This window comes from Octopus bimaculoides, chromosome 18, assembly GCF_001194135.2.
Source record: "Octopus bimaculoides isolate UCB-OBI-ISO-001 chromosome 18, ASM119413v2, whole genome shotgun sequence".
In the NCBI taxonomy this organism is placed as follows: Eukaryota; Metazoa; Mollusca; class Cephalopoda; order Octopoda; family Octopodidae; genus Octopus; species Octopus bimaculoides.
This window is the reverse complement of record NC_068998.1, coordinates 54,617,984-54,630,483: the sequence shown is the minus strand read 5'-3', so window position 1 is coordinate 54,630,483 and position 12,500 is coordinate 54,617,984. Positions and strand designations below refer to the sequence as shown.

The window sequence follows — 12,500 nt, the reverse complement described above, 5'->3', positions numbered from 1 at the left end:
ATTCAGTTGATTTTTGGGGCCCAGTTTAACATACCACCTGGCCCTTAAGGGAGTATGTTTAGTGGCAGCCAGTCTGTGTGTTGCAAACACTGAGCGACAGGACTTCAGTCTGAGAATAATTTCTTGTGTCAAGAGTCAAGAGCACCAGTTTCTTCTTCTCCAACCCCAACCCCTCCACAAAGAAGCAGAGATTATAGAAAGAATATTTCAGTGAATATCAAATGACTGAAATAACATGCAGTCGTCCATATTGTTAAATACAATGTTAGCACGAAATATATTGAACAAATACATTAGCAGGATCATAACAAACAATATCTTCTAAACAAACACATTAAGAATGATTGGTTTCATTGGCAAATATCAATAAAGGTATTTACCTCCACTGGATAACTTTGATGATGGGGTATGCATTAGTCGAACGACTGTTTGTGTGTGTGTGTAACTGGCATTCCGTCGGTTATGATGATGAGTGTTCTACTTGATCCAATCAACAGAGCAGCCTGCTAATGAAGTTAACGTGCAAGTGGCTGAGTACTCCACAGACACGCACACCCTTAATGTAGTTCTCAGAAAAATTCAGTATGCCACAGAATATGACAAATTTGGCCTCTTTGAATTACAGGTACAACTCCTCTTCACCAATGAGTGGACTGAAGCAGTGTGAAATAAAGAGTTTTGCTCAAGGTCACAATGTGCTGGTGGGAAAGTGTTTACCTGAATCTTATTTAACTATGTTTATATATATATATATATATATATATATAGACAGAGATAGATAGAGAGACAGATAAATAAATAAATAAATATATATATATATATATATATATATATATATATATAGAGAGAGAGAGAGAGAGAGAGAGGGATAGATAGATGGATAGATAGATATGTGAAAGAGGGGTAGTGAAAGCTATTGCAGAGCGAATAGACAAGAAATGTTATTATTCTCAGTATTTCAGCTTCAATGGGAAATAATTAGGTATCAAAATATTCTAAGAAACATTAAATTTGAACAATTAAAAAAGAAAAAAAGAAAGAAAGCAGTTTTGGAAGACAAGAGGTGTGATTTCTTTTAAATTGTCTGCAGACATATGTTTTAATTGCCAGCCTAAGTTTTCTTTTTCTGCAGACCTTGCATCAATAGAAATTCTGAGTTGTACTTGAGAGAGAATGTTAATCATATCGGTGTTGTAGTCTTTCTTTTTTTCTTTTTGTGTAAATACTACTAAATCAAAAAAGAAACGAGAGTTGGTGACAGGAATGGCATCTGGTCATCTGTATATAAATGAGTGTATTGTGTCTGTGTGTATGTGTATGTATTTGTGCATATTTTTGTGTATGCATCTGTGTTTTGTATATTTATGCATGTGTGTGTGTGTGTTTTCCTGTACATCTGTACCTCAATGCTGGTATCTGGTAGTTTCACTTGTCATCATCTGAATGAAACAACAATGTTTATTTTCCTTGTTGACATTACAATCATTCACTCTTTGCTTTCAAAGTCGAGTGAATTAAGAAAAACCTTATTTGGGAAACACATGAGGGTTGGTGACAAGAAGGGCATTTAGTCATAAGACGTTGCCTCAAATAAGTCTCCATCTAACCCATGCTAGCATGGAAAAATAGATGTTAAATAAATGAGGAAATGAATGAACAAATGAGTAAGGAATGTCCAAAGTAATTCCTGTCATTTTATTCAAGATCCAAATAAGCCAGGAAGAAGTGCAATTGATGGAACCAACCTTTGTCCCTAAATGGCTATTTTTATCAACATTTGAAGAATTAAAGGCAAAGAATTTAGATTGAGAACAAAGTAACATAAACTGTCTCTTGCAAGGGCAAAACAAAGCATTGAAGATGATTCCCCCCCCCCCCCAATCTCATCCCAAAACTGAAAGAGCTGCTCAGAGGTCTTGCAATCTCTTCTGAATCCATTACAATGTCCTCAGAAAGCCTTCCATCCATCAGCAGATATTTCAGGGTCTCAAGCATTTCACCCCTTATCCAGTACACTTTGCCTGAGTGGGGCAGCAAGGACTGAATTTGTCTTCTCCTGCAGAAGGTTTCACTGGGGTCCCTTGTCAATCCCAACCACCCTTCACTGGTTTCAACTCCCTTCCTTTACCTCCTTTGCAGCTTCCTTCAGTTGTCTGTGTTCCAAACCAATTTCCTGCAGGAAACAGTGCACCAGCCTGGCTGGGGAACTGTGGCAGTCAACCATTTCAAATGAATTTTTTTGAAACATTAAGATTAGTAAAATATTACGCTCGACATACTGTTAAAACATCGAAACTAATATTTGAAAGTCTCAGACATCATCTCTACCAACTATTTAATGTATTTATTAAATTGATTGCTTCAGCAAATAGTTTTATTATTACTATTGTTATTATTATTATTATTATTTATTTTTTTTTTTTCCAATTATGAGGCCATGGGTGGAACCTATTCATGTATGATAATAGTATAGAGTTGGTTACATTATTGTTAAAGCAACAGCAGCAGCAGTGATTATCAGATGTTAGTATTTATATTTCCAATATCAATGGTGAAATATGTGAGATGATGGCAGTAAATCTTTGTTGTTTGAAATGAAATTTAATGCAGATCTCTCATTGCTGAACTCATGGTGTTTGTGTCTTTGTCTTTTATGTTTTTACTTGTTTCATTCACTGGGCTGTGGCCAAGCTGGGGCATTGCCTTGAAGTGTTTTTTTTAGTCAAAGAAATCAACATCAATATTTATTTTTAAGCCTGATGCTTTATGTATTGATCTCTTTTGCTGAACTGCTAAGTTACGGGGATGTAAACAGCCAGTTAAATAAACAAATAAATAGGAAAACAAAACTTTTTTCAGTTGGAATTATTTTCCATTTTGAAAAAATGAAATTAGCTGATGAAGCCTTTGATGGATTGTAACATCATAAAATGCACTAAGTTGCAGAAGATGCACCTTGACAGCATCAGAAACATTATGGAGGCAAAAAAAGAAGAACATAAATGACTGCATAATAAAAAATTGGATATTCTCTATTCTCTGTTTTCCTTAAAATGATTCATTTGTGTGCTGGCCCTGCATACAACCAAAGCATTGTGAGTGGAAACTGAAAGAAACCTCTGTGTGTGTGTGTGTGTGTGTGTGTGTGTGTGTGTGTGTGTGTGTGTGTGTGTGTGTGTGTGTGTGTTTGCATATCTCTTTATCTTGATATACTGTGATAGTTGTAAATGAGTGTCACTGTCATACAAGCAGTGTCATCCATTTCCAATATTCTGTGAAGAAAACATGTCTGGTCATTGGGAAGTGTTACCTTGTTAGAAAACAGGTGAGGGTTGGCAACAGGAAGGGCACCCAGCCATAAGAAATCTGTCTCAATAACCTCTGTCTGACCCATGCAAGTATAGAAAAGTGGATGTTAAATAAAGGTGATGAGGATGAGGAGGAAGAGGAGTTATGAGACAGTAATGTCTCATCAGTTCCTGTCTTCTAATGGGCCAATCATTGACTCAGTGAATTTCTGATGACAACAGTGAAAAGGTGTGTTGTGATGCTGGTGGTGGTGGCAGGAGCTATGATGATGATGATGGTGACAATGATGGCAGTGGTGATGATGAATAGAAAGTTTGCTAAGAAGTTCTTTGACTTTAACTTTGTCTTCTCATTTATTAAAGATCTCCCCGAACTACAGAAGCTCTTCTTAAAGCTTCTTCCATTTATTTATGAGGTTCTGATTTCAGGTCAAGTCCAGATGCTTCTTCTTCTTTTCTATGCAGTCTCTTTTCTGCGGTCATTGTTCCCTTTTGCTTCTTTTCGTACAGAAACGTGTGTCCTCGGCATTTAAGATTTCAACTAAATACTTTTCTAGTTCTTTCTATGATAAATGTAATATTTTTGGTTTTGTCTTGCTTTCGGCTCTATAAGCCGCCTTTGGTCACACAAAACCTCTTCTACAATATTATGAGCAGCAATAACAACAACAACAATAGTAGTTATTACTACTGTAATAATAATAGGAGGCGGAGGAGGAGGAGGAGGAGGAGGAGAAGGAGGTGTTCAAATTTGTCAGAGTCGTAAGCACTCTCTCTCTCCTCGCTTTCTTCCTGACCGTAAGATAAAAGAAAAGTCTCTCTCTCTCTCTCTCTCTCTCTCTCTCTCTCTCTCTCTCTCTCTTTCTTTTAAGACAGAAAGGTGTGCTTATGGGAGATTTGGCTGCTATTTCTGCCAGTTAGATCAATAACATACTGGTCACTTTTTGTCCAGTGAATGGGAATGTGTGTGTGTGTTTTTTTTTGACTCAACTCAGCCAGAATATTTGACATTTTGTAAGTTTGGTGATTTGAAGAATTTCTTTAAACTGAATTCATTTCTGTTTTTTTTAAACTTCAGAAACCATTCCGTTTTTTGATTAAAAGTGCAAGTTGCATTGACAAGTTGGATGTTAAAAGTAATATGGGGTCAATTAATCGAAGCAAGACAATTATGCCCTCAGGTATGTGCAAACACAACAGGTAACTATTTCATAATTGTTGGAGAAGTCACCACATTTTGTCATTTTGTCCCATTTTTGTATCTCTATTTTATACATTAAGCTTTGATTCTTGCATTTGTTGTCTTCAGCCATCCTGTTCTTACACATCTCTAGGTATCCTGCAGCTAGGTTTGAACCCCCCAACCTTTATTTACTATGCAGTGCTTCACCAGTCTTAACTATTGTGCCACAATTCTGTTAGACAATCCTTTAGCAATTAGTTGTCAAATCCAGCTTAAAAGATGTCAACAGTGTGTAACAAGAAAGTGATTAGAGAATGTATTAATTATAAACTAAAGAGAAAGTTAATGGTTCTGTAAATTTCAAGTTGATGGAGATTAAAAAGTAAAATAGAAATTCTTTCTTTGTTTTTTTTTTGTTAATTTTTTTTAATAGTTTGTTAGACTGTATTATTTAAACATTTTGTTAGACGATTTTCTCTAAAGCTTCAAAATACCCTCGGAAAAGTAGAGGTGTTTGGTTTGGTGGATAGCACATGAAAGAAACTCAGTGAATTTGCTTCTAGCAGTGTGAAAATATTTCATCTTGTGTATTTCATTTTTATTTGAATTGTGAATTACCTAGACTATATATATTTAGATTATACACAATGTTTCAATGAAACTATCCTCTCATTACTGCCAGCATGTTCCACAAGAAAACAAGTAAAAATGTAGTGTTTCAGGTTGCAGGGTCACTGAACCTCAGTTAATGATAATTTTTTCCTTTGCTGTTTTTTTGTTGTTATCAATTGTAATGACTTGATCTTATGACCTCAAAATTCTCAAGATTTGAATGGCATTTTTTTTTTAGAAATTGCATTTTCTCCACCATCTGAAATTCCAGCTCAGTTTAGAGACACCACCTCAAGTGCTAAGATAGAAAGATTGGCAAGTACGTTAAAACTCGATGATGTTGCAATACTAAAGAACATATATGTAAGTTTGATTTTTAAAAGCTTGTCTAATTTTTTGATTACCCTGTTGAAAATTTTCTACATTTAATATTTACTTTAAAGAGGGCAGTGAGCTAGCAGAATCATTATAGCATGCCAGGCAAAATGCTTAGCGCTATTTCGTCTGCCATTACTTTCTGAGTTCAAATTCTGCCAAGGTTGACTTTGCCTTTCATCCTTTCGGGGTCAATAAATTAAGTACCAGTTACGCACTGGGGTCGATACAATCGACTTAATCCCTTTGTTTGTCTTTGTTTGTCCCCTCTATGTTTAGCTCTCTGTGGGCAATAAAGAAATGAATATTTTAAGGCAGCAGGCTGGCAGAAACGTTAGCACACTGGGCAAAATGCTGAGCAGTATTTCGTCTGTCTTCTGCTAAATTTCCCTCAAAGGTGTTGGGTAACTTGAAACTACAGAAGACATGCTCATGATGGGAATAAAATATTGAATGACTTATTTGTGAATTTTTATAGATTATGTTGACTTCTCTCTTCTGTTGCAGGTGAATACACAAGCTAGCCTTGGTGCCAAAGTGATCATGCATTTTGAAAAGGGACAACCAATACCTGAAAGTGTTTTAATAGAGATTATTACAGAGGCCATCAGGTGAATATCTTAGGATAAACTCTTAATAACTTTGATAGTGTGTTGACTCAGAGCATTTTATAATTTTGGTGTTTTAGAAATGTAATCACATCTTGTCCAGCATGAGAAGAGTTCCATCAGAAGATTTGTGCTTTGCTGACATAACTTTCAGGGTCACTGAGACATACAAACCACCATGCCACAACAAGGACTGGACCTTGTGGTGCTTGATTACAACAATCAATGACTTTTGGTTGTTGACCCTTGTATTTTCAGTCTGGTATTTTATATTATTGATCTCTAGCAGATCGCTAAGTTTTACATTTTTGTTTTTACACAAATAGCCTAACTTGTACTAATTTACACGAGTATACAGAAACACACACGCACACACACGCACGTGCAGTTCTGGTATTTATCCATTGCTGTTTGTTGTAGGTGTGTAAAGGAAGAAACTGGTTGGATTTTAGATGGATTTCCTGTGACTTATTGCCAAACAAAGACTTTAGAGAAAGCATTAACAGGAATTAGTGATGATGATGATGATGATGAGGAACAAAGAACTAAAGATTTTGAGAAAATGCAAAATGTCTCTCAGCTGCTTCCCAATCCCCATTTAGATGTTCCACCTGCAAAGAAAGTGAGTGGCATTGATGTGGTGATTCTGCAGGACATTTCTGATGACCTCTGTCTTCAGAGAGCAGCCGGTCAATACAGTAAGTAAGAAGCAAACAGTTTCAAGTTTGTTTTTGTTTGTTTGTTTTTATTTGTTTGATCCAAACTGCATTCCTACTGGTGACCATCCAACTGAGAAACAGGAATAACACTGAGACCAGAAGACATTGATACACTTTACCTATGGCAGTCATAAGCCATAGATTTTAGGTGAAAGATGATGGACTTAAGAAAGAAAATCCCTCTGCAAAATCGTGTTAGAAAATGTTTACTCGTGAAACAACCGAAAACTAAAATGGCTCTTCAGTGAGAGAATTAGGAAAGCAATTAAAATTTCAGCATCATTAGCCTGAGTTGAGCCAAGAAGGCAGCTTCTTCCTGGTGGACCTAACTTACTAGCAAAATCTGCCAAATTTATAATAAAATAATAATAATATAAATTATTGTGTACAGTGCTCAGGTGCACTACAACCCATCAAAGGTGCATGTAGAGTACATCGAATTATGAACAAAAGTCAGGAAAGTGAGCAGTGTATGAGTCATGCTATAGAGGAGGGGGGGGGGATATCAGGTGTAGTGTTGGCGAATTTCAGGAAGCTTGGAGGTTTTAAAGGATGCAATGTCTTGGCAACTAACAACTGATTCAGGAAGTTTGTTCCATGCTTCAGTAACTCTGAGTGTGAAAAAATGTTTCCGAAAGTCATGAGAGCTGACTTTGTAGGCCTGTCCATGTGTGTTAGACACATGGAGCTCAAAAAGGTGCTCAAGATGGTTGTTGGTACAATGGCTAATAATTTTGTGGGCGTTTACCAAGTCAGTTGCCAGACGTCGGAGCTTCTGAAATCACAGTATGTTGCCTTAAGAATGGACTTATCAGACAGTGCTCATACACGTACACCCATTGGCTGGGAAAATACAAAGAAAAGCATGCAAGGCCATACCTGGAATAAGACATTTGATGATAGATTTTTATTGAGGCTGCACCAATGGGAAAAATAACCTTAGTGGAGGAGTGATGTAAGGAAATAATTATCTTGGCAGGGTCTGAACTAATCAACTGATTGTCTTTTTATCATCTTAATCTTACAACTAATTTCACTTATCATAAATTTTATGACTAATGTTTATTTTTTGTTTACAGTATCTGAAAAAACCAAAGAACACTTCCATATGCTTCACAACCCACCAACTTTTGGCCAAGCTACAGGAATTGCAGAGAGAGAAAAAGTGATACCTCTGATGAGTAAATCCTTTAATGAAGAAAATGCTCAAAACAGGTACATCCATGTCTATATGTGTGTATGTGTGTGTGTGTGTGTGAGAGAGAGAGAGAGATTTAAAAAGCATGTCAAAAGACTTCATGCTGTGGCACTGGTTCCTTCTGCCAGCCAGCACAACTGTGCATTATGTAATAAAATCTGCAAATCTTTGGTGGGGCTCAAGAGTCATACAAAAGCTTCGCATTATCAATGACTCATTTCAATGATTCTTTCTAGCAATGGCTTTGCTCGTATACAAGAAAGCAGATACTGTATATCTTTATTTATGGATTTTTGAAAACATTGGACTGACTCCTGTGCAGGTGGCACATAAAAAACATCATTTGAGCGTGGCCATTGCCAGTACCACCGGACTGGCTCCTGTGCCGGTGGCACGTAAAAAGCACCCACTACACTCTCCGAGTGGTTGGTGTTAGGAAGGGCATCCAGCTGTAGAAACTCTGCCAAATCAGATTGGAGTCTGGTGTAGCCATCTGGTTCGCCAGTCCCCAGTCAAATCGTCCAACCCATGTTAGCATGATAGACTGAATCTGTCGGTGAGTTCAACACTGCCACCTGGTCCTGGTCCTGGTCCTTGAGTGCCTTTAGACAAGGAGACCCATTCTATTGCCAGTGTTCAGGCATGGTCTCCTCTTCTCACCAGTCTTGGAGGCTCTGTAAACAGATATACAAAAGGTATACAACTGTACCTGAAGTATAAAGGTACTGTAAGTTCGTTTATGCTGTAGTGTTGCGGTAGTACACAACTGAATACTGTAAAGTTGTTTTTCCATCATTCTACCAACTCTGAGTATCCTTCTCTTGATGTTAAAATAATATTTTTGGCTCATTCTTAAAACATGAAATTGTTAATTCAATTTCACGGAAGAATAATTTTCTTGTAATCTCTCAAAGAAAACGAAACATTCTGTCTTCTTTTACTGCAAAGAGGGTAGTTCTGCAGAAACAGGAATGAATAACATGGCTTTTTGCTTTGTGGTGTATTTTGTAGCAGTAACTTGAGAAGTTTTTCTGAGAGATCAATCAGCATTTCCTTATTAACTGAGAGAGAGAGAGAGAGAGAGAGAGAGAGAGAGAGAGAGAGCTGTATTGATTTAGATGTGTAATGCAAATGCATGCTGGTAGGAGAGTGAGATGTGATGGAAATAAGCATGAAATTGTTTTGATTGGATTTTAAAAGGTTTGCTTTCAGTCATGAGATGATACAAAATTAACAGACATTAAAAGATATTGCATTGCAGTCATGTGTGACACAACATTAGTGGCAGTTCCATGACAATGTCAAATTAAATCTTACCAAAGACTTAATTTTTTTTTGCAGTTCACGTAGCTTGCATGGGAGGAACACAGTCGATGCATTGTCATAAATCATGTCGAAGCTAGGGTGAGTGCCTGGAGATAATTCATGTGATCTTTGCCAGGGGTTAAGATTTAAATTCAATAAAATTAGTTGGAGAAACAAAAATTCTCTAAGATGCTGTGGAATCTCCTGCCTGATCGTTGGATAATTCAGCTGAGAATTTCCGACTGTTTCAAAGTCGGTCAGCATTGGCAGTGGTGCCATTGTTTGAATGTTCACTTTTCCATGCTTGCATAGGTTGGACAGAATTTGTTGAGCCAGGTTTTCTACAGCTGGATACTCTTCCTGTCAACAACCTTCACATGTTTCTAAGTGAAGTAATATTTCCCCCATGGCCAGACGTGTTTTCATGGAATACTGGAAAGGAACAACACAGTTTGTATGACAGGGAAACTCATTTACAATCATCACATGATATCACTGCAAGGAGACAGCAAAACTCAAACATACATGCACTCGCTCACACATATATATATACATGATAGGCTTCTTTCAGTTTCCATCTGCCAAATCCACTCTCAAGACATTGACTGGCATGGGGCTATGATAGAAGACTTTTGTTCAAGGTGCTCTAGAGTAGGAGTGAACCCTGAGCCAGGTGATTGGGCAGCAAACTTCTTGTTACTCAACCACATCTGAACCCATCACAACCACAAAAATATCTAGTTTTGCCTTATATATATATATATAAAGTTTGTTGACAATAATCATTTGGAGCCTGATTGTCTTATGATGAGTGAAACCAATATATGCATGCCATATATATATAAAAATACGTGTGTGTCCGTGTGTCCGTGTGTGTCCATCCGTGTCCATTCATGCAGAGACTGAATTATATATTTTTTAGATTTCCATCATCCGATATTGTATTTAGATAGGTTTTAGCATTAATGTTTAGCAATTAGGATTCTGTAATAAAGACAAACAGAGTATGAAGAAGGATTTAGAGTAGAACGAAACAAACAGTGAAGTATTAGCTTCCAAATTGACTCTGTTCATAGATCGCTGGGTCTGTGTTTGGGACGAGTTTATTTGCAGATTAAACAATAACAGACGAGTAAGTAAAAAATAATTGTCATTCAGCAATTGTTTAATATTCGAGTTAAGTGACAGAAACAGAAATGTGCTCAATGAAATACCTTATTTCTCTGCAATATATTTTCTAAACCAAGTACTACTCCCCCCCCCCCACTTAGTTTGATCTTTTTGTCAACAAGGTGGCTCACTCCACTGAGCTATTGAAACATCACTCCTCTTCCATCACCACTCCTCCCCTTCCTCCTCCTTTCCTCCTATTCCTCCTATTCCTCCTCTTCCTGTTATTCTTCCTCCTCTTCCTGCTATTCTTCCTCCTCTTCCTGCTATTCTTCCTCCTCTTCCTGCTATTCTTCCTCCTCTTCCTACTCCTCACCCCCATCCTTTTAACGTCCACTTTTCCATCCTTCCAGGGATTTTACAGAATTTCATCTATCTTTGCATTCTGAGTTCAAATTCCGCCGAGGTCGACTTTGCCTTTCATCCTTTTGGGGTCAATAAATTAAGTACCAGTTGCATACGGGGGTCAATCTAATCGACTGGTCCCCTCCCCCAAAATTTCGGGCTTTGTGCCTAGAGTAGAAAAGAATAATCTCTCATCGGGAATTTCTAACATTTGTTTTAAATTTTGGCGCAAGGCTAGCAGGGAGTTGGGGATAGTTTCTCACTTATTGTACTTATATTATTGACCCTGAAACAATGAAAAACGAAATTGACCTCAGCCAAATTTGATCTCAGAATATAACGAGTCAAAAGTAACACCAAAAAGCATTCTTTCCAATGTTCTAAGAATCCTCTGAGAGTTCCACTAAATGAGAAGTTTCTGAGATTGGTTTCAAATTTTGGGAGAGGAAGGAAACTGATTACATCATCCCTAGTATTCAACAGGTACTTAATTTCTGAAGGACAAAGTTGACCCTGTTCGCATTTTAACTTAGAACTTTTAAAGTCAGAAGAAATGCTGCTAAGCATTTTGTCTGGCACGGTAACGGTTCCGCCATCTCGATGCCTTAAAAGGTTTTTCTTTTTCTTGCACATAACAGATTGATGATCTTTTCAAACTATTGGCCCAAAATGGAGAAATGGTTCTCTTCACTTGGTAACTTACATATAGTTGATGCATCTCAAGACAGAGATATTGTCTACGAGGACATTAAATGGATAATTGATGAATTCCTGCAACGAGTAAGTCAATTTTAATTAAACAATGAAATAAATCAAAACTAAAATTCTATAAATAAAATTAAATTAAGACCTGCTTTTAATTCATTTTTTAAAAATTAAACTAAAATGCCTCTTGGGGCAAAAGATGGAAGTCTGCAGGTGCTAAAATCTAGCAAATGGGGCAGGTGTGGAAGCAATACAATGTTGTTTTTCATGAGAAGTGCTTGGTGACATGGTTCATTATCATCGAGAAAAATCCAATTCTTCATGCTCCATAGACCCCCATGCCACTCGAAAGCACCTATTCCACTCAGAACATTGCATATGACCCCATTGCTTTGTTGCTGTAAGCTTGCCAAAGTATACTCAATGTCTCTGTAGCAGATTTCCCAAGTTTAACGCTAAATTTCATGTTGCCTCTTTGATCTAACTTTCTGTCTGTTTATGACCAAAATCACAGACCACAGCAATACACACACAATCACAAGCACACAAGTTTCACAACTTGCAAAGTAAACACAACAATGGCACTCAGCACACTGCTAGCTCTCTCTGCACATGCAACAATGTGCTGCCATCTGTTGGTGCGCTACAGAACTAGTCTGGGAACTTTTTGATACTTCTTCATATTAATAACAAATAGAATCACACCTGTTTCATTAAACTGAATAAAATATTTTCTCTAATTCAGAGGGTTTTCATCATCATCATCATCATCATCATCATCATCATCATCATCATCATCATCATTATTATTATTATTATTATTATTATTATTTTTTTTTTTTTTTTTAATAATTTCATTCCACAGAAAAAAGAAGAAATGTCTTCAGCTATGGTTGCTGATGAGAATAATGTTGAAGAACAGCCCCAAATTCCTGCTGTGAGTATATTTTCTTAGTATCAACTAAACTCATA

At 37.0% G+C, this 12,500-nt stretch overlaps 1 protein-coding gene across 1 annotated transcript in view; it reads left to right on the top strand.

Annotated features, from left to right (window-relative positions):
• LOC106875922 (sperm flagellar protein 2) overlaps positions 1 to 12,500 on the top strand; it is a 102,750-nt gene that overhangs the window by 40,534 nt on the left and 49,716 nt on the right. Inside the window, exons 14-20 of the mRNA XM_014924237.2 lie at positions 4,387 to 4,489; positions 5,342 to 5,466; positions 5,986 to 6,089; positions 6,507 to 6,784; positions 7,885 to 8,020; positions 11,462 to 11,603; positions 12,394 to 12,465. Of these exons, the coding sequence (XP_014779723.1) occupies positions 4,387 to 4,489; positions 5,342 to 5,466; positions 5,986 to 6,089; positions 6,507 to 6,784; positions 7,885 to 8,020; positions 11,462 to 11,603; positions 12,394 to 12,465 (960 nt within the window). The remainder of the gene's footprint in view (positions 1 to 4,386; positions 4,490 to 5,341; positions 5,467 to 5,985; positions 6,090 to 6,506; positions 6,785 to 7,884; positions 8,021 to 11,461; positions 11,604 to 12,393; positions 12,466 to 12,500) is intronic.